This window comes from Diachasma alloeum, unplaced genomic scaffold, assembly GCF_001412515.2.
Source record: "Diachasma alloeum isolate Michigan unplaced genomic scaffold, Dall2.0 Dall_scaffold_00760, whole genome shotgun sequence".
NCBI lineage: Eukaryota > Metazoa > Arthropoda > Insecta > Hymenoptera > Braconidae > Diachasma > Diachasma alloeum.
In genome coordinates this window covers 23,209-48,423 of record NW_021680890.1, presented here as the reverse complement: position 1 = coordinate 48,423, position 25,215 = coordinate 23,209, and the positions used below count along the sequence as shown (strand labels likewise).

Genomic DNA, 25,215 nt, shown 5'->3' with positions numbered 1-25,215 from the left:
TGAGAAATACTTTTTGGGGATAGGCTGGAGAACAATGTTGAGATTACCTTCCTCTATCTATCATACCTTATCCTTTAGCATTTAGCATTTAGCTAAAAGGAGGAGAAGTGAGAGAAGGAGTAGTAGAGATAAATTGTTTGTTCTCTGATGTGCCGAATATTATCAGCTATTAATAAATCCTCGATATTTCAAGTGATGTATAAAACGATTGGCTAGTGCTTAAAACCTCACCGCTATCATCAACAAGTCATTATTTTTCATTGATGAAAAAAAAAAATGAATCGTCATACGAACACTCAGTTGCCACCAACAGTCTCAGGGATCCCTCAGAAACGCCAAAAGTTATCAAAAAAGTGCAGCTACACTTCCTGGGACTGCTCTGGACAAGCTCTCGAGGGCTTTTCCCTCTGTCAAAAGCACATTCTGCACGATCCAAGTGCCCCTTACAAACAATGTGCATTCGTCTACAACACGAGTGCCAAGAGATGCTGCAACCCAGCCCCCCGGATGGACAGACGAGATGTTGCTTACTGCCCTGAACACATGAGGAAAGCTCTCATTGCCAGAATGAAATCCACGTCGAAAGGAGTTTTGCCAGAGAATCCTGAGAGGTATCTCTTGAACTTGAGGCATTATGTGGGTGGAGATAAAGCTGGGGAGAGGGGTAAAATCAAAGCGTTGGATCCATTCAGTAAGTCAAATCAAGGGGGCAAATGTTACATATTTTATACAATTTTTGAGTTTTCCCCAGTTGGAAGTTCATTATAGCATTTCAACACTAGTTTCTACTCTTTATATATATACTATAGGTATAACAGGATAATAATGTCTAAAATGTCAAAGATTTTTCAGACATTAAACATTTTTAAAAATCTCCTTCCAGTCAAGTATAATTATTATAATTTTTTGTAAATATCCTCTTGAAGATGAAATTGATGCATCCAAGATCAACTCTAGCTGCTGTGATATACTGGATTATGCCAGCTCATCAGACAGTGATGTGGAGCCCACTGTGGCATCTGATGCCCTCCGAGGGGCATTCCTGGATGACAGTGACAGTGAATCCCTTAGCAGTTTCAATGAGGATCCCCTCAAGTGAGTTTACTGACATCTCCATCACCGAGAGTTAACAATCAACTATCTCAGATGTTATTTCTTCACTATAGTACTAGAATGCGCGTAGTAATTGAGCTTTTTCATTCAACTAGTTAAAATTATATTTCGATATGGAATTGTAATCCTCATCCACTTGTTACAGCCAGTAGAAATTGTTGATGCTAGTTTGCTTTGGCTAGTGCACACGTACAATCCTCATAATTACCTAATAGCATTAATAACATTAGTGTTTTGAAAAAAAAATTCTAGACAATTGAAAAAATCATGAAATTTGAGATTTTACAGTTTCCATTGAGTTTTCCACAAATGTTTGAATTCTCAATGACGAAATTCTTTGACTCTCCATTCTAGTGGTGCTACATTATGATGAAAATTTCCAATATATGTTGTGTACTAGAAATTTTAGTGAAATTTTTTTAGTAAAACAGTATTCACCACCACCAGTAACTGCTTATTTGCAACTTGAGAGCAACTATTACTCGTCCATTAAATTAGCATAAATTATTTAAGGCATGCAGGTATCTACACAGCTGAGGAGGGTATTTACATTGCTCGTGAGAAACTGATAAAACTCCAGTCCCTCTACATTGAGCAATTCAAGAGGCTCCAGTACATGTTGCGTGAGAAACGTAGAAGGTATCTCCACGCAATAAAGACTGAGAAGGAAACCCTCTGTGAGTCATCCCAATTTCCAGCATTAATACAATGAATTAATGAATATCGAAAATTAGAACTAGTATCCCTTGAAATAGTTAAATTATAAGATTGTCATGTTGATATTTTTTATTCCTCCATTAGGTAGTATTTATAATCAATCTAAAGATACACCCAAAGAGAAAAAAATCTACGAGAAATTGAAGGCGTTGAATGGTTATCACCGTAAAAGTGGGGTTGAAGCTATTTTGTACAAGAAATCTATTGAGAAAAGAGCCAGATATTCTGAGGGACTTTCTCATAAGCCTCCCAGTGTACCCAAATGCATTTTCACAGAAGGTGGAGTCAAGTGTGGAGAGAGGACACTTCCTGCTGCTAAACACTGCAGAAAACACATATTAAAGGTGATGTATATGAGAATAAGAATATCGATTTATTAATTTTTTTTCCCCTCAAATGTAGATATTGTTGAGCTTGATTTTTTTTTTTTTTTTTAATGATATATACTAATTTACTAATTGATAAAACAATTAAGGAAATATCCCTATTGATCAACTAGTTATAACTCATGACACTACAGGACGAACGTCAGGTGTTATTCAAAGCATGTGGAGCTAAAAGAGCTGACATATCATGTCACGAGCCAGTTCCCGTTGTTTTCGACTCCAATTGTGTCTTTCACATGGATCTGCCACCTCCCTGTACACTAGAGCCCATGAAGGTGAGAGGAAAAAAAAAGCAAAAATAAATAAATAAGCATTAAATGGATTTTAAAGTGCACTCGAAAAAATGATTGATTTGTACTATGTATGTGTGTCATCAGTTCATCAAAGAGATGAAATGTCCAGAGCCAGTGGGATCCAACGTCAACGCCATGGAGATCGATGTTGTTGGTAATAATCAGGAAATTGATCCAGATGACGACATGGCGGGCTTAATGAGGGAAATGAATGAGCCTTTACATAAGAAGCAGAGCTTCAACGAAAGCATCACAAGCGAGACGAGCACTGATACGGCCTTCAGCGTGAATGCACAGTGCAGTGACAAGGATGACTCGCTGGTTACTTGATGGGCTAGGCTACTCAATTAGTTCCATTGATCATTTGGTTTTTCAATATTAGGATTGAGCAGTTGATTTAGTCGGTGGAGGATATTTTTTGTGAGATACGGTGATCAGTTGCCAGTATGATAAATAAAGTTTTATATGAATAAGTAATTTCTACAATTGTCTCGCTATACATATATAGGTATTTAGGTATTACTAGTTATTGATAAATATTGATTTTTTTATATAATAATTCTATTGATGGTAGAGAATATCGGTCAGTTAGAGTGCGATATAATCGTCAGGTAAAAAGTGAAATATTTGCTTTGCCGACGAATGGTGTATAAACATGTTTTCACACAAGGCAGGCAGGAGGCTGACGTCATGACGACGAGACAACGACTAGGGTCACACCACACAAGTTAATGCGCGTGCGCATATAGGCGTGTGTGAGAACCAGCCTTTTTTTTATCAGTTTTTTTCATAGGAAATTTCTCTTCTCAAACCAGCATGGCCGCCTTCGTTTACTCCAACTCCTAACACAATCACCAAGTGGATATTAAATTACCTAAAATCTATATCAAATCGCGTTAAAAGGATAGAAATACAGCTGAGATTCGGTGATTTCGATTATCGCGGTGAGTAATTAATATTAGTTGAAGTAATAATCAATTATCTTGGTTAATTTGCAAGTATCCAGATGATGCGTTGGGTGCTTTCGAGGGTGCCAATAAAGGACCCACCGGCGTCCCTACGTGATTTTTTTTATTGATTATAAGATAAGAAAATTACATGAGAAAACGTGAATATTCACATGTCTGTGAATTTGAGATGAAAGTGGATATATCCAGTGTACCCTGAATAATCGTTTATCTAGGATATTATTGACGAAATTTTATCACCTACTGTGGTTAATATTCTTCTGCTACTCCTTGGGGTGTTTTTCCACCCTTCTAGTGGTTTTTGTTTTTTATTGATAAAAAATTCATCATGATATTGTGATATTTCGTGGGTTCTTGATGGTTAATATATTGTTAATTAAAGACTTAATGAGGTTGAGCTTGGTAAGTAAGCTGGAATGGTGCTCTCTGCCTTCTAGCAAATTCATATAATAATTCAGAAGATTAAGATATTAACTGATAACAAAAAATAAAGAAAGTCAGAAAAAAAAAACAAAATTACATTTTCATATTTCAGTAGCAATGTTGAGATTTATCATAAGACAATTTATCCCTCATATATTTCATAGTTTTTTATATATAATCGATACATTATTGAGTTAAGTATTGTTAATTGATGGGGTAAGTAGATGGAATGTAAGATCATTTTTTTTTCTTTTCATATCTTTGTGATTCAATTATTCACATTATTTTTTGGAAAAAATTGGATTTTCCAGGGGATTTTATCGATGGTGGGTTAAATGAAAAGCTCCGGAATGCAGAACTTTGATGACCTCGATATCGAGGGACGAAATGCATCGCATTTGTCTGAGGAAGAGCGTGAAAAGGTACATGAATAATTAATTGAAGATTATTATCGGTTACAACAATGAAGATCTGTTGGCGGGCAATGTTATAAGTATGAATATTTTTATTAAAAAAAAAAAAAAAAAAATTAACATGTTGAGAAATCAATTGTTATTTCAGTGGTGAAGTGGTGGAAAGTGAAAAAAATTTTTTTCATGCATTAAAAATTTTTCAATCAATCTATTGATTGAGTTGTATGATAATTTCATTACAATTCCATTAGAGAAAATTCAGTTGAAAATTATGCAACTTTCACGTGCATATTTTTTTTAAAGAAAAAATCAACATAATTGATTAAAGTTGGTAGTATGTGAAAAATGATAGCTGAAAAGACATGGATTAACTCATCAACTTGTCACCTCTCGCCCCCAAATAATTACTATTCACCCCAAGAAATTCGCCTTATCGCTTGATCGACACTCTCTGGCTTTCAGGAAGAGAGTGATCGTAAGCGTTTGATGCGATGCAGTGTGACCGCCGAAGATGGCACCCTCCGTCCCGTGTACTCACGAACCGAGGACGCCGACATATGGTGTCACATCTGCAATATAGCCCTGTTCGGTGCTCACAAGCTCCACTCCCACAACACTTCGAGCCGCCACAAGATAAAGCTCGACGAGTGGCCATACCCAGTATCCCTGTGGTCAAAAAGAGATAGTCTCAAGTCATCGGGATCAGGTCAAGTATCAATTTCAGACGCCCTAGCACCTGGTGAACCAGTACCACCAGGTATGGAGGATCAGATGACACGTGCAACGACAATTCAAACATCCCTTGATCGTCATCAGAGTTCACCGTTAGTTGGTCTCGAGTATTTGTTAGAATTGGTTGATAATGAATCTTGCGAGCCAAGCTACACTTGTGTTTTGTGCGATAAACGTGGAGATCCGAGAACAGTTATGGCACACATTACGAGTTACAATCATCGTATCACGTATTTGAATCGTCATTTTCCGACTATATCGAGGGCTATCACTGAATTACCGAGGACACAGAATTATAAACGTGGTGCTAATGAAATATCTGTACTTGTGGCCAAGAAGATTGAAGAGAAATTTGGTAGATTACAGCCACAGTTGGTGGATAAGGGACAGTTTGAAAAGAATAAAATGCAGTATATCAAGAATGTTTATCAGGACTTTCATTTTAGGTAAGTGGAGAATTTTCTATCATTTTCTTTTTTTTTTCTTTTTTTCTTTTTTTCTTTTTCTTCACACAGAAATTTTTACCAGTGATCAGTGGTCACTCAATAAAATAATCACTTTAACACTGTGAATTACCGTAATAATTACGAATTTTATCTTATTTTACTGGTAAATTTACATTTATATGCAGCAATTTTTCGGGTGTTTTGAATTTCATTCTGCAGGGGAGAACGCCACACAAACTTGATATGATTTTTATCATTACAGAGTTGAAAGAATTTTATGAGAAATTAATAAACACGAAGAGCTTGATCATTTCTTCGTGAATGTTGAGTCTATTTCAAAACCGGAGCACAAAAAAAAAACTAGACAAATTTTTACGAGTTACTGATCAACAATTGTACATGTTTTTTGTCGTCTTGTAAACATGTGTCCTATTTTAAAAATTCACTGTAAGAAATTTCCGGCTGGTCCGTACCACATCAAAAATATTCTGCACAGTTCAAAATTCAATGTTTCATTTATTCATTAGACATGAATTTTTGTTGAAGAAGCAATATCTAGTTGTAGAATTGTTCATCGACATGTAAATGAATCAAAGAATTGAAAAATAAATAATTCGGTTGTTTCCTACGTGCACAGGGAAACAGCAGAGGTAACGTTTATGGAAGTTTACGATGTGAGATGGGTGACAAACTTTGATGAGAAAATGGCTGAAGTTAGCGGTGAAACGAAGAAAGGTGAGTGAATTTTTATTTGATGATTGATTCTTGGATTTTTTTTTTTGTGATGAAACGATGTTCAATTAAATTTTATGAATTTTATTCACTCATTCAATGTTGTCTTGTGTTAATGTTTTTGGGAATAAAGATGTTACAACTGATGAGAAGATTGAGAGTAAACCGAAGAAGGAAGAGAGTAATTTGGATAAAGCATTTCCAAAGAAGATTGAACCTGATACTAGTAAATCGTAAGTAATTAATTTTCCTCAATTGATTCTGGAATATTGACAATTTTTAATGGGCAGAATACTCCCAAGCATTTAGACAAAAAAGAGGATAGAAAATATTTCACAAATTGAAAATTAACAAAAAAAAAAAAGTAAATCCGAGGCTGACCATTTGATTACTGTGCTGAGATGACAAATTTTTGTCACAAAAATAAATTTAGTTGCAAGTAAGAAATCTCATTTCTACTTTTCCTTCTTCATTTAAAATTTAAATGTATTAAATTTCATCCACCAAAAAATAATTTACTTTTCAAAATAAATAATTTTTCTTATTTACAATTCAAAAAATGGACGAGAATGAAATTTATCATGAAAATCCAAAAACATGAGAAAATTGACAAATTGAGAAATTTTTTGTTTGAAAAATCTGTCAATTTTTCTGTCAGTGTACAAAAAAAAAAAATGGAAAGCGAAATTCCCCAAATCAAGCCTTGGAGATCCCTTATCTGGACCCTGGAGTAATAAATAATGTAAATATTTTCTCTTTTAGGGAATTCAAAATTCGAATCCTATCAAAAGAGAAGTTGAACCAAAAGTCGGACAATGCAAAGAAGCTTCGTCCATCTGACGACACAAAATCCCTCTCCTCCTTATCCTCAATCTCCTCCTCTCCCTCTCCCTCCCGCTCGCGCTCTCGCTCGCGTTCTCCTCCTCCCCGAGTAACAACTCGCGATCGTAATCGCTATCGGTCATCGAAATCCCGTCGATCGCGTTCACGTTCTCGCGAGCCCCTCCGCGAACGCGACAAGTGGGACAAATTCCGCGAACAAATACGTCGGGCAGAGGAGACCCTCGACCGAGCCCTTAAATTCCACGAGAAAAATCCTGAGAAACACCCGTCCTATCCCGACGAGTGGAAGAAATTCTGGAATCGTCGATACAAGGAGCTCCAAGCCGATGGCAAAGACCCGAGCAAGCACGACTTTAAGCCGGAATGGATCGACTTTTGGAACAAAAGGATGCGCGAAATTCATAATGAGCAGCTCTCGGCGCGTAAGGAGGAGATCCGCAAGCGTTTGGACCTGCCGGAGGACAAACCGCCCGAGGCAAAATGGCAGCCGCAGTCGCAGTCGCAGCCGACCCCATCAGTAAAACGCGACAAGGTTGAACAGCAGCAGCAGCCTCGCTCAAGCCCTCCGAAACGCGCGCGCCACCACGTGGCCGACAGCGACGACGACGTCGAGTACGTGGGTACATTGAAAACAACAAAACAACTTGAGAAGAGACCAGATCCGTACGAGCGCCACCGCGAGGAACGCGATTACGCCTACAGCTATATCCGCGCCAAACCCTCCTACCGAGCTTATTATCCCCCCCAACCGCGAATAATTCCGCGTGCGCGCCCGCATTACTCATACATCGTCAAGGAGAAATCTCCGTCTCCACCTCCTAAGGAGGAGCCCTTGAAAGAGGATCTCGAGGTTGTCGGGCTTCTCCGACTTCTGACAGCCCTCGAGGGACAATTAGGCTCACTCGGACCTAAAGTCGTTGCTCTTCTATCGCGCGCACTTGCTGCGGAAAAAGCAAAGCCCAATTCCGCGGAGGAACTCTTGCAGGATGAGGAAGTTGCTGTACTATTTGAAACGGTTAAGGAGAAGTTGAAGGGTCAGCTGTTTGCGGGAATGATAGAGAAAATGGCGGTGGCCCCGACCAAGTCTGCTATCACTAATATTGCGCAATTGCTGCACAAAGCTGCCGAGGAAAAGAAGAAGAGAGTCGAGGAGGAGGAAAAGAGAAAGAAAGAGGCCTTGGAGATAAGGCAGCAGATATCGGCATCTTTTGCCAGTAGATCGCTGTTGATGAGGTCAATTGACATACCTCTGGTTAAGTCTGAACCTGTTAGTGTACCGGGAGTGGGTGCTGTAGATAAAGTGGCCATTGCTCAGCAGATTGCAGCTGCTCTTATCGCTCAGGGACGGACTAATGTCTCTCAGGACGAATTGGAAACACTGATAAATGCTGTGGTGGGGATGGCGGAGGCCTCCAAGAATTCTGATAAACCAATCACAGCTGCAAGCTTTGTTAAAAGCTTGACTGCTGCTACTGGCACAACTGATGCTCCCAAGGCGCGATCAGTCACTCCTCCTCCTCCTCTCAGCGAGACTAAACAAGCCAAACAAGTTAAAGAGATCAGGGAAGTCGCTTCGGCTGCTGCTGCTGCTGTTGCTGCTGTCAATCCAACGGCTGCTAAAGTAGTAGTCGATCCTATTGAGGCGCATGCCAGGAGAATGGAGAGTCTAACTGACAATGATCTCAAGGATCTCTTACAGAACTTTAAGGATCTTGGCACCGATGAGCAGCATGGATTGATCAACTTCTTGAAGAAATTGGAGGCATCTGATCCCGCGAGAGTGGAAAAATTGAGGGGATTCGTGAATCTGGGCGGTACCTCGTCCACGAGGGCTGAGACTCCCCCTCGAGAGGAGGAGCCAAAACACAGAACAAGTATCTCCCCATTCTCCACGCGAAAGGGAGGCCACAATCCCACCGACGATGATCACGCCAAGTGGAAGCCCCAGCTGGACATGTTCGCCGATGATGAAGAGGAGCTCCGAAAGAAAAAGGACGAGAATAAGAACAAGAAAATCGATCTTTCCGATGACGATGATGATTACTCGTACGAAGACATCTACAAAGCTGCTGACAAGAATGTAGTGGAGAGTGAGAAGGCGAGAAAGCATACACCAGATTCCAGATCCAACTCATCACGCTCATGGTCAAGATCCAGATCAAAGTCACCAAAGTCAAAGGATGGTGGCGGGGGTAGGGGAGGGGGAGGGGGAGCAAAGTCCAGTGATCCCACAGCTATTCTCAATGAGACCAAACGTCTCATTGCAAACATCATGGGAGATCTTCCAAACAAATACGTGGTAAAGAGCCACATGAATCCTGAGAGGAGGGAGGACAAGGCACTCAACAACAAAGATCCAGCACCCCCGGGCTCGACAAGTGTTTCCATTCCCCAATCCTTTCCAGCCCAGGGCTATCCCATACCAAACCTTCAGACTCCTCAGCTGCCACCCTCCTCCCAACAACAGCATAATAATCCTGTGTCTTATGCAGCATCAACAGCAGCTGCAGCAGCAATTGCGCACAATCAGTTTGGAAATCAGTTCAGTCAACAGCAGCAGAGCTTCAACAATCAGGGTTACGTTAATCCGATGAGCATGAACAATGGATATAATAATTATAATCCACAGGCTAACTATGGGAACATGAATCAGGGACAGTATGGCCCACCTTCAACTCATCCACAGCAGACTCAGTATCCTCAGATGTATCACAATCAGAATCAGAATCAGAATCAGTATCAACAAGTACCTGGTCCTGCGCCAATTGGATATCCCCAGCAGAGTCAATATGGAAATTACTCACAGCAGCAAAGGTTTTATTAATTTGTTAATATTCTTCATTGAAATGACTTCATATTCTGTGCTGTTTCAACAACATTGGTTTTTTTTTGAAGCAGTGTCTATTCGCACGCTCCGTGGTCAATTTTACCGTCGATCCACTGTTATGAACTTTGAATTTGAACTCTGCTTTCAGAGTTGAAAACTTTGTCAAAATCGGTCAGTTACCGTGGAGCGTATGAATAGATACTGTCTTTTTTAAATCAATTGTCAGACGTGTTAATGGTGGTTTTTATTGGTTCATTGATTCAGTGAAAGAGACGTTTTGCCTTTTTTTTTGTTATTTTTATTTTTCCTTTCATTCAAAAAGAAATTGGTATATTTTTTTACGGAGGCCGTTCACGTGAAAAAATGACAATTCTTTACAAATAAGATAAAAGTGGTACGATTGAATACATGTGAGTGATTAATGTTTATTGATATACTTCTCTTCGAAGGTGATTCATTATTTTTCGTTTAGTTTTTAAGATATTAAAAATCATAATGAAAATAATAATAATAATAATGATACACTGGTATGTAAACTTGTACTATACCTTTAATGAAAAAAAATACATGATTCAATTACATTCTTTTATGATTGAAAACAAGAATAATCAGCAGTGGTTGTTTTTTAAATATATTTTTAGTGGATTTATTTCAATTGTAATGACTAGAGAGGAACAATTGCCATTGGAGTTGATTCATTTATTTCAGTCTACTAATGTCATCAGCAGATCAACGGGTATCATCGCAAAAGAATATTTTTAATAAATTATTTTAAATACAGAAGCGAGTATTTACAACAAACTCGTCGAATCTAATAATAGAGATATTTCCTATTGTTTGTATTAAAAAACAGACAAATATTGCGTTTGCGAAAAAAAATTAGCTGATAAATTTTCCAAGCATTTCATTAATTTTTCTGGTATACCTATATATATTGTTTTTCATATTTAATATTTTGAATTTTGACTAGACAAATACAGTGCAAATACAGAGCAATAACAAAGAAAAAACTAAAAAGATATTTTTTACATCTGACTCTATTTGGGCACTAATCCCCTTGTTTTGGGATAGACAGGCGGAGGTATCTGCATGTGGGGAATCTTTCCAACACTCCTGGGTCTCTGTCTGGCACTGGGAATTCTGAGTTTTGGGGTCCTCAGTCTGGCCGCATCGACATCAATGTCCCCCTCGTCCCTGAGGGCCTCTTCAAGAACAGCCTGGATTGTCGGGGCAATGGCAGGTCCTTGATAATCGAGAGTTGTTCTAGCAGGCATGTCCAGCTCCAAATTGAGAATGTTTTCACCAGCGTATCTGTAGCCTCCCCCCCGTCCCATGGCGAGGGCAATCTTTGCGTATTCTGAGACAGGTCTCCTTGCCCCTGGGACAGATGTTGGCCGTTTTATGAGATCAACAGTCGATGGAGATGACTCCTTGATTAGCCAGGTGTCCTCCTCCTCATCGAACTTTACACGACTCAGAATCTTGTTCTTCTCCTCGGCAGGAATGAAGTTATCGATTATGAGGAACTTGAGCTTGAGTTCCTTCATCAAGTCGTGTTGTGTCTCCTCAAACTCCCTTCGATCCCTGTTGTACTCATCATTGATATCTTCAAGCTCTTGTTTGAGGGCCTGCAACTTGGCAAAACATTTGCGCAGCTTCTTTGACTTGACGTCGACCTCCTGCTGAAGAGTGGTGTAAGTCTCTCTGACTCCAAGAGTCGTCGACTCCTCGTCCTCCAACTTTTGCTGCATCTCGACCTCTCGCTTCTTCCTCTCAGCGATCTCCGTCGCTCTCTGCTCCAGTGCCCTCTGCTGTTCATTGGTATGATCAATAATGTTTTTACCACCACAAAGCATCTTACTTTCGAGATCTTTGATTCTTAATACCAAGTCTTGAGCCTCTTGCTTCTCAGCTCTCAACTGCTCCATTATGAGTTTCTTGTCCGCCTCAGAGACTTTGTTGTCCTCTCTGCTGTCATCGATAGCCGAGTCCGACTCGGCGGACTCTTGTTCATTATCATCATCATCATCATTATCAACCTTGGGCTTCTTGGATCGTCTCGTCTTCTTTTTGCTCGGAGTCGTTCCCTTGAGCAGTAACTTCTCCTTGAGTCGTGATATCTCTTCCTGATACTGACGGAGCAATGCATCCTTAGGATCTTCATTGATTCTCGGCTTGTTTTTTATATTCTTAGCTCTATTAGCGTATCTCAAAGTTGTCAATGTCTCGTCATAATTGTACGATGCCGGGCCAATATTGGCTACCATAATTGTCTTGGAATTACCCCCCAACGAGTCTTGGAGTAATCGCGTCAGCTTTGAATCTCTATAAGGCACATGCGAAGTTTTTCCATCGACCAGCGCCGAGATGACATTGCCAAGTGCCGATAAGCTGAGATTTATTTTACTAGCTTCCTTGAGTCTATCCCCACAGGAACCAGTCTTACTTTGCCTTTCACTTCCAGCCAAATCCACGAGGTTTAGTCGACCCACCCGAATGCCACCGCCATTGCCACCGCCATTGCCACCGCCATTACCGCCAACACCGCCAACACCAACACTCTCTACCCCCATTGATCCCATCTCAATGGTAATGAGAAAAATGGCATGAGATCTAGAACTGTGTTCATTCATATTGGTAGCGCCAATTGTTCGGTTGAGGTTTCCCTTGTTCATGAGTTGCTGAATCTCCTGGGCGCTTTTGCAGATAACGGACGATAGGTCCTTGACGAATATCCCGGACTCTGGCTTCTCCTTGAGCTCGAAGCGCAGGGATTGGTCCGACTGCAGAAGATCTCGGATCTCCTCCTGATATATCTCCAAATAGCTCGCTCTTACTAGGTACTGCATGTTCTCCGATCTTCCTATGTGACTGAAGATGTGCTCGAATGACCGGGGAATTATTCCCCTCCGTTCAGAGTAGTCATCCTTCATCATTCCTCCTCCACCCTCCATTGTGTACGTCTTTCCGGTTCCGGTCTGGCCATAAGCGAAAATTGTGCCGTTGAAGCCATCGAGTACTGATGAGACAAGTGGCCGGACTGTTTCCTCGTAGAGCTCCTGCTGAGACGAGTGGTGGTCGTATACTGCGTCGAAGGTGAAAACCTTGGTATTGTCGCGGCTTGGATCCTCTCGGGGATTACGAATCTCCACGACTCCACGCGAGGGGCAAACCTCAACCACCTTGGAGTAGTTTTTCGATTGCTCTTTCTCATCCATCGGACGACATCGCACCACTACCTGGACACACTGTGTACCGACTTCGGAGATTAGTGGGGCCTTGGCCGATTTACGTTTCGGGGGCTTCCCCTGATTATTCTCCTTTTCCATAGTTGATTTATTCTCTATAGTGATTTTTTTTTGCAATTTGAGAGACACACCACGTTTAACTTTATGTTTGCCGCTTGAGTATGAGGTGGTGATATTGATCCATTGTTTCAGTCCAATTGCTTTCAACAAACGGTTGTCATCGTGACACTCACAGTTTGCACGACATTTTAATCACTTTTTGGAGATTATCGGGCTATTTTTCCAGGAGATACCAGGGGGGAATTTGGCACTTACTGAGGGGGCAATGGTTCGTGGGATTTAGCCGGTATTTTCAGGATTTTAATGCACTCAAGGAGGGGAGGGGACACATCGTCCCGCACAGGCACGTATTTACGAATGAGAGGTCTGACTCTGGTGTCAGCAATACCGTGTGAAGTTGTGCACACGTCGTAGTGGAGCCGGTGATCGATTAGAGATGGAGGAGGAGAGGAGCTGGTATATTCAGCTATTATTGATGATAGAAAACAAGTTGAAAATTATAATTTTTTTGTAAAATTTGTATTTTTGTTGAATAAAATGTTTAATCAGATATTGTCAATGAAAATTATTTAATAGGAAAAATCAGTAGAATTTTCTCCATAATTATTAGACATTATTAGACAATAATTGAGATTAACCGCAACTGAAAATTGTCAATATTGATTTTTTTTGTTACTTTTATTAAGTTTTTACGTGAATAGGGGAGAAATGAAGGAATATTACAAAGATTGAGGTTTTTAGATAATTGATTTGTTGGGGTTGCTGCGGCGCCGGGTGTTTGAACTCTGACGCCAGTCGCCAGTCGCCACACACTCCCCTCGCGCTCACCGCCCTGTCCCGTGACTGACTTCGTGTCTTGCAAGTCACTTGGCTATATCTATTCAAGAAAAATACCCAGTAGCGGCCTAATTAACCGGATTACACGAGTATCTATGTGGAGATAGGAAGAAATAGCAAGTTCATTTATACATCAAGCGAATTTAAAAAAAAAACTGTGAGTTGATTGGCAGAAGTACAGCAAATATTCTGTTGTTTGATTGTGGAATAAATGTAAAATTTTCATTCATGAGTAACCTCAAAGTTGCTCCCAAATGATGAGAACAAGTCAGAATTGGCCGATTTTTTATTTTTTGTTTTGAAGAAATGTTTCAAGATTTTTATTAATTATTAAATGCTCAAAAAATAGTGAAAAAATTGGCGCGATACTCAAATTTTCAATTACAAAAAGACATATATAATTGAATATAAGAATTTGAGAGTAGAAAAAAAAATTAAGTAAATGGAATAAAATGGAAAATTAAAAGGAATAACGAAAGACGAACTTTAAAAAAAGAAAAAAAAATCATTTAAACCCCATGTTCGCTGTTACAGGAAGCCATGAGACTGTGGCTAGTGAGCCTACACATTCTCCTGGTGGGTTCAAATCTCTGGGCATCTGCCCACTTCCACGAGGATCTGGAGGATAACGAGTTTGCCGAGTTTGAGGATTTTGACGACGTGCAGACGCACCACCACCAGAAGAAGAACAAGCCCCTGGAGTCCTCTCCCTCCTCCTTCTCCCCCTCCCCTTCCCCCTCACCTTCCGAGGAGATGTTTGAGGAGGACGACGCCCTGGTGGAGGACGACGTGGACTCCGAGTTTGATCACTTCCAGGTCGAGATGAAATATTGATACATTTTCTGTAGCAATTTTTAAACATGAATTCACCACTCTATTTTCCTCTTCTTTCTACCGAATTTCTATACAAAATAAAAAATGAAATTCTATCGAATTTTTTTTGTAGAATATTGTCTGTATATATATGTGTAGACTTGCTACCACTGACTAATTTTGCATTCCCTCCCACAGGATGAAGAAGAATTTGAGGGTCTCGAGTCGACCCCCAGGGGTGGAAATGGCAAGCAGGAGGAGCCCTCGACCCTGACGATAACCAAAGTTCCGTTGCACTTGCGAGCCAGATGGGACAGCTTTTATCTGGAGATCCTCATGGTGACAGGTCTCCTCGTGTACTTTATAAATTACCTTGCTGGAAGATCGAAAAACCTCCGGATCTGCGAAAAGTGGCTACAGGACAACAAGAAAATTTTGAGGGATAATTTTTCACTCGTGGGTGACACTGGTATAAGCATCGAGGAGGACGACAACAACGGTCTCGTCAAGGAGTCAGAGTCCCAGTACGAGATTTACTGCTCTGGAAGGGTGGGCTGTGACTCCATGCTCATAGAATTAAAACTAATAAAACGACAGGATTTGGTGGCAGTTCTGTCTCAAATCTTGAGGCCCCAGAATGATCAGGCACTTCTTAAGATTGAACTCTCCAAAGACGAGAGTGATAATTTTGTCCTAGCTGTTGCTACTAAAAAGACTGCAATGCATCTGACCAAGGATATTGCGGATATCGCGACTTACTGCCCTGAAAAAAGGCCTGGGGACAAGTTTGGACTGCCTCCAGGGTTTTTCGTCATGTCAGAGATTGCGGAGGCAACCAGTGCCATTTTAGATGCCAGAGTTCTGCAGGCGATTAATAAGTATGCACAGCTAGTGGATTATGTACATATCAGCGATCAATTCAGTGGACCTAAGCAGCAGGAGTGAGTATTCATTTATTTATGTCTTCTAATTGTTGCTGATGGTGTGAGCAATTTTAATGGCAAAAAACAAATTCTTGCTCGAGAAATGATGGACAGATAGAAGTGGATTTCTCCGCTCAAATTTGATCCTTTTCATGAGAGAAGAGAAAAAAAATATAGCGAACAAAAATGGGATAATGTACATAGATTAATTGCTTTTGTGATTGCTTTTATTCTTTCAGAGAGAGTGGACAATTAGCAATGCCAGATGTCAAACGAGTTCTTCTCATTGGATTGAACATCAGTATAAAGGGTAAACTACTTACAGGTGAAAATCAGGAAAAAATGAGACAATTATTGCAGCTATCGTTCTATCTTTTGGATAAGTTGAGAAGATTTAAACTGTCGAAAGAGGTAAAAAATTCAAACTTTTCATCCAAAAAATTCTTTTTTTTCATCCCTGAATTAACCCATGATTAATAAAAAAATCATTTCAATCGCTCATCAAATTGATAAAGTATTTTCTAAAAAATTCCAACAATTCATTGTTGGATTTAATCCAGGGAAAGACGAAATCCGACAAAAATCGTTTACGAGTCGAGGAAGCATTCCTAAAATCGACCCATGCAGCTCGTGCAGAAGCAGCAGCCCAGAAACGCGAAGAGAAGAGACGTGCAGAGAAGGAGAGAATCCTTCAGGAAGAGGATCCTGACAAGCAGAGAAAGTGGGAGGAGAAGGAGCAGAAGAGATTAGCCAAAAAGAGGGCACCCAGAATGAAGCAGCTTAAGGTCAAGGCATTGTGATCCATAAACCGTTGCAGCGATCGAATTTTAACATTATTTGTGTTTTTTTTTTTTGAATCCTCGAGAGGATGCTGGACTGAAGTCATTCGCATTGAATGCCATTTTGAATGACTGAAAATCAGTTTTTCTGGCTATTTTTTAAAGAAAAACAGATCCATTTATATGTATACACAAATGTAATTAATCATTAAATGAATTCAGTGGTAATTGAGTGAAAAAAGGAAATATCGAGTGGAATAAATCATGAGAACATTTTTTAAAAAAATTTTAAAGTAGCTATTGTTAGAAAAATTGAATTTTTACAAAATCATTTTTTCTAGTCGTTTAATACTAATTATTGAATGGAGATCCTTCCAATTTTTTTGAGTTATTGAAATTTTTGCGATTATTAAATTAAACATGATGTAATGACGACGGTATCCTCCAAGCACCAGATGAGAGTAATTCGGTGTTTAATAAAATACATAATTTATTGTACATAAAATAATAAACAATAATTGTTTTACAAATAATATTGATTTGTCATTGAATTTCTAAGATAATGAGAACGAATGTGTATGCTGCAGCAATTCTCTATTCCTCTGAATGACAAGCCTGGAAAATTGGAAATTGTTGAAAGAAACATAATCAGTGATGACAATGTTCATCCCCCCGTCTCCCGGATAATGTCCCTCCAGCCAAGGTATCGAAACCTCCCGACACTTGACAGCCAAATCCCTGTGAAGGCTCCCACAGAGATGCCTCAGGACATACTTAGTGTCAGGTGTCAACAGGCACTGAGAGACATATCCAGTGTCTGGTAGTCTAGTGCCTAGTCTCGAGTCCAAAAAATCAATCAACTCGGTGGCATCAGTGGTATTGGGCCAGGGTGTCGGCCACAGGCCCGAGGGCCACAAGTCATTCTCGAGTCTGGCAATCTCATTCCTGTAGATGATGATCACCTGGTAGCCCCTCCTCACCATCCAATCAATGCTGATGCTCGATAGAATCCCGGAAACTGGGCAAATTCTCGTCCCAAATATATTCTTAATGATTGTCACGAGACTCATATGATTATTTAAATTGAAGGAGTAAAAGTGCTGAAAGTCTAATATTATCACTTCCTCTGGATGCTCCTTCAGCCAATCTGAAATATCCTTAAGGTGTGATGCAACAGTATCCCCGTAAAGACCGTGAAGAAAATAAATCTGATGATCATTGGGTTTCGTTGCCAAACGCAGATCCAAATAACGAATTCCACCGGTCAATTGGCCCTTTATGTCGTCGTATTGGGTCACCGACCAATTAAATATCACTGGTTTTGATAGCAGGGACAAGTAACGACCCAAAAACCGGAGGTACTGCGGCTCGTCAGGTCCCACATCGTTGAAACGGCTTATTGTGTACGTCATTGTGTTGTGGGAACCTGTTGGCTCGAACATTATTTTCATTTATCATTCGCCAGGGCTATTAGATCATGTAATGAGGTGCGTCATGTGCCATGTTATGTAAAAGCTTCTTTGTTTCTATGAGTTCATATTTTGCAAAAATAAAATCGATAATTATTAATTATTAATTCAATGATGATGACGAGACAATTGCACCATATTCACCATATTCTTGCAATTGGGGCAGTGGCCCGAAAAAACTATCCAATTTTAACTGTGAAAAAAAGATGGCTCAAAAATTTGGCTCTTTTTTTGTTTTTTTTCTAAAATAAAAAATTGTATTACAATATTAAGAGGCTTCGGAAGTATAGGAAAAAAGAAAAAAAAAACTTGTCAGCCAAAGTGAATGAAACAAGGTTCAAGGTGATTTCAAGAGGATAAATAATTTTGAAAAATATTCTAAAATATGCAACACATATGTATTTTTACGTATGTTTTCAAATTATTTATCCACTTGAGATTAGCTTCAATTAACTTGATTTAATTTTTATAAAAAGAAGGAATTTTTTAAGGCATCTTTCAAATTTTTCCATGACTTTTTAGCTGAGAATTAAGGGCGCGAAATTCTAATTGATTAATTGTTTCCAACATACCGGGTATAGCAAGATGTATTATGGGTATTGATTTGAGATATGGCGGGAGTCTCGTCATCCACAGTTCCAAATTGTCATTTAAAATAACATTTTGAGTCTTGACACCAGGGACGTCACTGAATAAGTGATCCATTTCCGGATGTTTTTTTTTTTCTTCACCACTGGTCTCTCAAGTCACAGGTGAATGTGCTGACCGTGAAATCCGGGAATATTTTGGAAATTGAGTGCAAACACTGATGTCAACTAAACTCCCCGTTGATGTTTTGACAACCGCGTGGCATCGAGCAAGACTGGAGTATTGAATATCGTAAAGTGCCTATTTGAGACAATTGTTTTGACCTTGGAGGCCGATGGTGATACGGCCCTGATATGGGCGTAGAAAAGGCGGGAAAATTTAGTTGGTAAGTTTTCCTTAGTATTGAAAAATTTCATTGGAAAACGTAACAAATTCGTTAGAAAATTCTATTGGATTTCTATGAAATTTTCTATTATAGTTTTTGGCCGATTCTCCTAATAGATTTTACAGCTTATTTGCGTGTTTTATTTCAAGCGAAATGTTCAAAAGGTACTAGGAGGTTTTTCTTTACCCTCTAAATAAACAGAACCATGAACCAAAGAAAATAAAATTTTTCTCTCCAACCCCCTGTACCGCATTCGCTGAAGAACAAGGGAAAACCTTACTTTTTGTGCAGAATTATTCACTTGTGTGGTGATATATCAGACTTAAATGCGAACCTAGGGAATTGGCTAAAAAATTCTATTGGAAAACACTCAGAGGCACTAACTAATACTACACACTTGCTATTTTAATTTTCTTATATGTAAGTAGTTTATTATTATTTATGATGAATATAGAGCTGACAATTTCATCAAATAATGCTTACAGTTATCATTTTTCAATTTTATTTTAGAAAAATTATTTGAAAAGTATAGTAATTATCGAATAGAAAAATTGAAGAATCCATTATATATTCTTATGTAGGACACCACGAATCTCCCCATCCTCCAAGACCTGAGATTGCATACCCATCGCTGTCAACACAGAAAGGACGCCCATTACTAAATTGAAGGGCCTCATAATTCCCATTCGTCTCGCAGGTGAGGAGGTTCTCCAATTTTTCGTCAGTAAAAATTTTTGTATCTCTTGCACAATCTGAAAAAAATTGTAACAACACTGTGATAATGATTATTATTATTATTGGTGATATGTTGTGATAATTAATTTGGTATAATACACACACACACACACACACCATTGCCTAAACAATCCACGACCATATACCGTGTTATATTCTCCCATTCTCGCAATATTTAACACTTGACATTTGACACTCTGAAAAAATTGTGAGATTTGTTAAAAAGATATTGAAATGTGCTTACTGCAGTTCATGGCTCTCACATTTCCAATGGGATTTTGGTAATTGTCAATTCTGCTTGAATTCTTCCAGGTACAAAATACCCTACGAACAAATGTCCAAAATAACTCCACTCCACTCTTTTTATGAAATAATTGTGAGATGAAAGCTGTAAAACATTCAATACGTTTTCCTATCAACTCTTAACGGCGCATAGCTTCCATCACCATCACACAGTGCATCCTGAATGAATGAATACAGTCGTCCTCGAGCCGTCAGTTTTTCCAGAATCTTCTGAGCAGCGATTCCCTTGCTTTCGCATTGTCGCCAGTATTGCGCACCAACTTGATCGCTTTTATCTGAAAGTAATAAAATGATCTTGAAGAAATTCAGACAGATGATGAACTGATTTCAAGTGCAAAGAAGCAGACTCACAACAGGGTAGATATTCCATCATAGATTCAGGGAAAATCCTCTCGAGAGGTTGTCCGGTTTTTGGACTAGCACACCAACATAAACCATTATCACACTGCAACTCATCATAATTTCCGTTTTCATCGCAGTGAAGGGATAGATCTAATCTGGTGGCTTTCACTTGTTCTCTTGTTCTCGCGCAGGCTTGAAAAAAAAAACATGGATAATGATATAGCTCTCTAATATAACAACTACTAGAGACTAGAGTTGGGTAGTATAAAACATGGCAGTTGTTCCCCGCCGAACAACTTTCTAATCCTAGAAGAGTACAGTTATTCACCCCGATATTTTTCATCCTTCCCTTTCATACCTCATAAAAATCTGAGAGAGATAAATGATGGGGCTTGATTAATTTACCACAAGTCATGTTATCGGCATTCTTCCACCATGACCATCCAAAGATTCTCTCTCCTTCCGGACTATAACAGAAACATCTACCAGTGGCTTTGTCACCCTTGCACTGTTTCGCCGAGTATGTGCCATTTGCATCACACAAAGGCCTCCAGGGGAGGTTTGTCCATTGATTGGAGGTGCAAGTAACTGCATTGGATAATTGTCGAAACGAAATTGTCACATGAAAAATCAATATAGTACACAGATGCAGATAAACTTGAAAAACGTTATTTCATTTTATTTACCTTGAGTACATATATTGTTTGTGGAGCATTCCAGGCCTGGATAACATTTTGAACAAAGGCAACTGCCACCCAAACCTTGAAGAGCAGAATAAGGACGATCATAAGGAAGATGATGGGGAGTTTCTTTTTTTTTCCTTTTTTTTTTTTTTTTTTTTTTTTGCAAACGAAATACTAGAAATTAAAGAGAAATAGGAAGACAGGGTAGAAATTATTTACCCACGAATTCCGAACAATCCTGCGTCTCTCCGAAGTTTACCAAATGGAAAATAGTCAATAAGAGAGTGACAACATTTATGTATGGGGAAAACATTGTCAAACATTTTGTACGTATCATATTACTGAAAATGCACTGCAGTGAGCCTCACCTGAAACTTGCTATCTTCATTGCAGATCATTACTATCTAATCGCGTAACATTTTTTTCTCTGGTGATATTATCTGGTGTATGTGATATTGATTTTTTCAACTTTTGAGTGGTATTGTCTCGAGATAATATATACCTTAATTAATCATGCCAAGATAGAGTGCCTAACGAAATTACCGACACCTTGAATCATACATATATATACACCAATAAGTCAATTAAAGCATATTGGTATCATCACTGCATGCGCCAATGACAATTAGGCGAATAAAATAGCATATTCTATTGTGGAAGGGGCTGACCATTGAACTCATCGCGCACATTGAGAGCAAGAGCAGAAATGATTCTTCTGTACATTCGCCTTTTGCAATTTTATATATGTACTGGGCTCCATGCACCAGACTACTTTATTTATCGCCAGCAGGAAATTGTGAATATATTCAACCTTTCATATTTTATAATCGGTTCACGCGATTGGAAGGTCATTGGCGCTATTTATTTTCTGATAACAATACTGTATCTCAGGAGTGCCAAAGAGATAAAACGATTTTCAATGCAGACGTCTGGAGGAGCTGCCGCCAATGGAAGCTGCTACTATAGAAACTGGTAATTTATCCAAAATCGCAAGCATTCAAACACTTTTTATTTTCATTAAAATTTCAATCCACCAAGCCAAATGAATGACATATTCAAAAATAAAAGAAGCAATAGAGAGTTTTTCATGAGTTTTTGTGGGCCGGGCTTCAAGTTTTAAATATCCATTGTCCTCTATTATTTTTATCATTAATGTATTGATTTTTATATAGGTATATACTCTTTAAAAAATGCATTATCCGACTTTTTATAATATTCATTATTTAGTTAGCCTAAAATAAAAAATTGGAAAAGTTATTTAATTTTAACGAGTAAAAGCTTGAAAGAGCTTGGAAAAGACGCTCATTGAAGAATAATGTTTAATTTAATCTTTGGACAATGCAGTTCTAGGGCCGGTGGAGCTCTCCCAATTAGGAAGGACGCTGACTCATGAACATCTAGCGATGGATTTCCATCGATTCTATGTACCTCCACCAAAGCCACTGGCCGCTTATTTCCAGAAAAAAATTGCATTGAATAATGTCGGATATGTCAAGCAATATCCGTGAGTCTTGATTTTTTATATTGAAAAACTCAAAGATGTTGCGAGTCCAATATATCCAATATATCCAATAAAGGGTGGAAAGTAATGTGTTAAATAGAGGGGAAGCTTAAAGTGTAAAATTTCACTTTACGCACAAGGATTGAGAAAAATTATTCATCTTTCATTTTGTTCGACTTTGATGAAATTAACACATAACATTTGACTCGCCATGTTCGACCTCTCATATGTAACTCTCGTGATATTCGACACCACAAATATTCCTCCAGATACAGCAGTCGTTACAACGTGAATTTTTACGACGAGGACGCGAGTAAAGCCGTCATTGAAGATGTCATGATTTATAAGAAAAATGGAGGGGGTACGATTGTCGATAACACAACTTGTGGAATCCAAAGGGACCTTTCTTTGATGAAAAAAATTAGTAACGACACTGGGGTTCATGTCATTGTCGGCAGTGGTATGTAGCTTTTTTTTTATATGAATATGAATATGAATATGAACTAGGGCATGTATAGATTCGAAAAAGAACAACCCAAAAATTGTACTGTTCAAGGGTATTACGTGGAGGCCACGCAAGCTCCGAGTACTCTAAAGTTAACTGAGGAACAGATGCACAATGTCATGATGAACGAATTGACAAAAGGCTGCATGGACTACCCAAGTATAAAGGCAGGATTCATCGGTGAAGTTGGAAGCTCATGGCCGATAACTGGTAAATTGATTTTTATTCCTCGATATATAATGATGATAATGTAAAATAGATTCATGGACTCCTTCCTAAAATGATTTTTAGACTTTGAAAAAATTGCAATTCGTGCGACAGCAACTGTTCAACGTCAGTTGGGCTGTCCTGTGACATTTCATCCTGGTAGAAATACTCAAGCACCATTTGAAATAATGAATATTTATTTGGAAGCTGGTGGGGACCCGAAGAAGGCCATCATGTCCCATCTGGATAGTAAGGATATAAAAAATTATCATGATTTACTACTTTATAAATCGACTAACTCAAATTAGTCTGCAACTACACTAACTGAATACCTCAGGAACAATAAAAACCAAGGAAGCGTTAATGGAGTTTGCGAAATTCGACTGCTATTGTCAATTTGATCTCTTTGGGATCGAGTGTTCGTACTACCAACTGGATGAATCCACTGAGATGCCTTCAGACGCCGAACGCCTCAATAGGATCAAGTGGATTTATGAGGAGAGAGGTGTTGAACAGATTCTTATGAGTCATGATATTCATACCAAACACCGGCTGGTACGTCGGTGCAACGATTAATACTTGAAAATTGCAATCATCATCATCAATGTAATTAATATTTTCCATTTTTTAGATACAATTCGGCGGTCACGGATATTCTCATATTCTCACAAACGTTATTCCCAGGATGTCGACCAGAGGATTCACTAATCAAGACATCGATACTATTACTATTGAAAATCCAAAGACATGGCTTACATGGAGAAATAGTTAACTGCTGCTTTCTTATTTATCAATGAAATAATCCTTGACCTGTTAGTCAAGTTAATATGTCGAGTTATTGGACAATGGGATTTATAGAACGACACTCTACCAAGGGAAAATAGAAATTCAATAGAATTCTAGCTGACTATTAGCGAGTTTGTCATGGGTTTATGAATAAAAATTTTTCGTGCCTCAAGTATCGTTGAGATGGTAAAGTAGCGACATGGATCGATTGCAATCGCCAATCGTCCAGTATAGCATATAAGCACGGCAGGACCCTCATCTGTTATGTTATCTACTCGGTAATGCCGCCGGTTAGAGGTCAAATGTATCATGAGTGCAATTGTTTCTACGGAGAGCAAGTCTCGTTGAGTTGGATAACATAGACGGCCGAAAAAAAAAAAATAATAAAAAGATAAAAAACCATGTACAACAAACGGTGCAGATCACAATAGTTTCAAGTGGATATTTTTTTTATACTTATCACTGGAATTCCCTGATGGGAATTCAATGGGCGGATCAAAAATTTTATATCTGCAATGATAAATATTATTTTCCGGCGGGTTTTTCCATTAGTGTCAAGCAGGCAACTCATTTTCCTTCTCCAGTCGTCAATTGCTTCTAATTCAAGTGCAATAATCTAAATAAATGATTTTTTTTCAATCGTCCGGCGACGATTAATCCAAAACTTCAAGTCAACGAATAACGTATTAGCAACGGAATTTAATGTTTTTCCTCAATGAAATTTCTAACTCATGTATGCACAAATGTCAGTGAAGATTTTTTCAGTTGAAAAATTTCACAAAAATAATATATCTTGAAATTTTATCACAAAATTATCCATTGAAAAAACTATTATATTATTTTTAAAAAATTGTATAATATCTCCCTTGGAGATTTTATTCATTATTTATTTTTGGATTTTTTCTTCAGATGCACCAACCATATTATACCTAAACATTGCCAGAATTACCGTTTTCTCGTAAAATGAAAAATAAAATTCGCCTGTAGTTGTAATTTTTTTCAATAGCTGGGGAATAATATAAATTAACCTTGTCTATGAAAAACATGGGGATAGCCTTTAAAATCGGATTACATACAAGTTTTGTCACCACGTTCCCCATTGTTTGTAATGGATGAAAGTGGGTCAACAGAATTCTTAGTTTTCCGGTTTGGCGGGTG

At 38.7% G+C, this 25,215-nt stretch overlaps 7 protein-coding genes across 7 annotated transcripts; 4 read left to right on the top strand and 3 right to left on the bottom strand.

Moving 5' to 3' along the window:
* Nucleotides 1–38: 38 nt before the first annotated feature.
* LOC107044608 (KAT8 regulatory NSL complex subunit 2) lies at nt 39–2,986 on the top strand. The gene is made up of 6 exons (XM_015266552.1): nt 39–691; nt 927–1,095; nt 1,627–1,790; nt 1,915–2,174; nt 2,351–2,491; nt 2,594–2,986. Exons 1-6 carry the CDS (start codon nt 277–279, stop codon nt 2,837–2,839), a joined length of 1,395 nt encoding a protein of 464 aa, XP_015122038.1. The 5' UTR covers nt 39–276; the 3' UTR covers nt 2,840–2,986.
* Nucleotides 2,987–3,324: 338 nt separating this feature from the next.
* On the top strand, nt 3,325–10,474 carry LOC107044593 (uncharacterized protein CG7065). The gene is made up of 6 exons (XM_015266534.2): nt 3,325–3,453; nt 4,212–4,322; nt 4,776–5,491; nt 6,129–6,226; nt 6,357–6,456; nt 6,986–10,474. The coding sequence occupies exons 2-6, from the start codon at nt 4,236–4,238 to the stop codon at nt 9,888–9,890; spliced, it is 3,906 nt and encodes a 1,301-aa protein (XP_015122020.1). The 5' UTR covers nt 3,325–3,453; nt 4,212–4,235; the 3' UTR covers nt 9,891–10,474.
* Nucleotides 10,426–13,623, bottom strand: LOC107044594 (kinesin-like protein KIF3B). The gene has a single exon (XM_015266535.2). The coding sequence runs from the start codon at nt 13,220–13,222 to the stop codon at nt 10,931–10,933; it is 2,292 nt and encodes a 763-aa protein (XP_015122021.1). The 5' UTR covers nt 13,223–13,623; the 3' UTR covers nt 10,426–10,930.
* Nucleotides 13,624–14,578: 955 nt separating this feature from the next.
* Nucleotides 14,579–16,574, top strand: LOC107044537 (coiled-coil domain-containing protein 47). The gene is made up of 4 exons (XM_015266453.1): nt 14,579–14,854; nt 15,050–15,792; nt 16,014–16,185; nt 16,335–16,574. Exons 1-4 carry the CDS (start codon nt 14,579–14,581, stop codon nt 16,572–16,574), a joined length of 1,431 nt encoding a protein of 476 aa, XP_015121939.1.
* Nucleotides 16,575–16,926: 352 nt separating this feature from the next.
* Nucleotides 16,927–18,889, bottom strand: LOC107044595 (PI-PLC X domain-containing protein 3). The gene is made up of 2 exons (XM_015266536.2): nt 18,595–18,889; nt 16,927–17,979 (listed from the first exon to the last, which is right to left on the bottom strand). The coding sequence occupies exons 1-2, from the start codon at nt 18,725–18,727 to the stop codon at nt 17,108–17,110; spliced, it is 1,005 nt and encodes a 334-aa protein (XP_015122022.1). The 5' UTR covers nt 18,728–18,889; the 3' UTR covers nt 16,927–17,107.
* Nucleotides 18,890–19,483: 594 nt separating this feature from the next.
* Nucleotides 19,484–21,452, bottom strand: LOC107044592. Its single transcript, XM_015266533.2, has 7 exons — nt 21,278–21,452; nt 21,062–21,136; nt 20,781–20,963; nt 20,385–20,567; nt 20,137–20,308; nt 19,975–20,054; nt 19,484–19,747 (listed from the first exon to the last, which is right to left on the bottom strand). Exons 1-7 carry the CDS (start codon nt 21,393–21,395, stop codon nt 19,569–19,571), a joined length of 990 nt encoding a protein of 329 aa, XP_015122019.1. The 5' UTR covers nt 21,396–21,452; the 3' UTR covers nt 19,484–19,568.
* A 318-nt stretch (nt 21,453–21,770) lies between these two features.
* On the top strand, nt 21,771–24,438 carry LOC107044561 (phosphotriesterase-related protein). Its single transcript, XM_015266486.1, has 7 exons — nt 21,771–22,030; nt 22,403–22,562; nt 22,829–23,019; nt 23,116–23,274; nt 23,356–23,520; nt 23,609–23,826; nt 23,903–24,438. Exons 1-7 carry the CDS (start codon nt 22,006–22,008, stop codon nt 24,041–24,043), a joined length of 1,059 nt encoding a protein of 352 aa, XP_015121972.1. The 5' UTR covers nt 21,771–22,005; the 3' UTR covers nt 24,044–24,438.
* The last annotated feature ends 777 nt before the right edge of the window (nt 24,439–25,215 follow it).

Excerpts from the sequence above, each read along its gene's own strand:
- LOC107044595 (XM_015266536.2), bottom strand. The coding sequence starts at position 18,727 with ATGGATCACTTATTCAGTGACGTCCCTGGTGTCAAGACTCAAAATGTT. Across the intron at positions 17,980-18,594 it reads AATACATCTTGCTATACCCG|GTTCCCACAACACAATGACG; the intron begins GTATGTTGGAAA and ends TCGAGCCAACAG.
- LOC107044593 (XM_015266534.2), top strand. The coding sequence starts at position 4,236 with ATGAAAAGCTCCGGAATGCAGAACTTTGATGACCTCGATATCGAGGGA. Across the intron at positions 4,323-4,775 it reads CTGAGGAAGAGCGTGAAAAG|GAAGAGAGTGATCGTAAGCG; the intron begins GTACATGAATAA and ends TCTGGCTTTCAG. Across the intron at positions 5,492-6,128 it reads TATCAGGACTTTCATTTTAG|GGAAACAGCAGAGGTAACGT; the intron begins GTAAGTGGAGAA and ends CTACGTGCACAG.
- LOC107044608 (XM_015266552.1), top strand. The coding sequence starts at position 277 with ATGAATCGTCATACGAACACTCAGTTGCCACCAACAGTCTCAGGGATC. Across the intron at positions 1,791-1,914 it reads GACTGAGAAGGAAACCCTCT|GTAGTATTTATAATCAATCT; the intron begins GTGAGTCATCCC and ends TTCCTCCATTAG. Across the intron at positions 2,175-2,350 it reads GCAGAAAACACATATTAAAG|GACGAACGTCAGGTGTTATT; the intron begins GTGATGTATATG and ends ATGACACTACAG.
- LOC107044561 (XM_015266486.1), top strand. The coding sequence starts at position 22,006 with ATGGAAGCTGCTACTATAGAAACTG. Across the intron at positions 22,563-22,828 it reads GGATATGTCAAGCAATATCC|ATACAGCAGTCGTTACAACG; the intron begins GTGAGTCTTGAT and ends ATATTCCTCCAG. Across the intron at positions 23,020-23,115 it reads TCATGTCATTGTCGGCAGTG|GGTATTACGTGGAGGCCACG; the intron begins GTATGTAGCTTT and ends GTACTGTTCAAG.
- LOC107044594 (XM_015266535.2), bottom strand. The coding sequence starts at position 13,222 with ATGGAAAAGGAGAATAATCAGGGGAAGCCCCCGAAACGTAAATCGGCC.
- LOC107044592 (XM_015266533.2), bottom strand. The coding sequence starts at position 21,395 with ATGATACGTACAAAATGTTTGACAATGTTTTCCCCATACATAAATGTT. Across the intron at positions 20,309-20,384 it reads GATGGAATATCTACCCTGTT|ATAAAAGCGATCAAGTTGGT; the intron begins GTGAGTCTGCTT and ends TATTACTTTCAG. Across the intron at positions 20,055-20,136 it reads TTAAGAGTTGATAGGAAAAC|GGTATTTTGTACCTGGAAGA; the intron begins GTATTGAATGTT and ends ATTTGTTCGTAG.
- LOC107044537 (XM_015266453.1), top strand. The coding sequence starts at position 14,579 with ATGAGACTGTGGCTAGTGAGCCTACACATTCTCCTGGTGGGTTCAAAT. Across the intron at positions 14,855-15,049 it reads CCGAGTTTGATCACTTCCAG|GATGAAGAAGAATTTGAGGG; the intron begins GTCGAGATGAAA and ends TCCCTCCCACAG. Across the intron at positions 15,793-16,013 it reads AGTGGACCTAAGCAGCAGGA|AGAGAGTGGACAATTAGCAA; the intron begins GTGAGTATTCAT and ends TTATTCTTTCAG.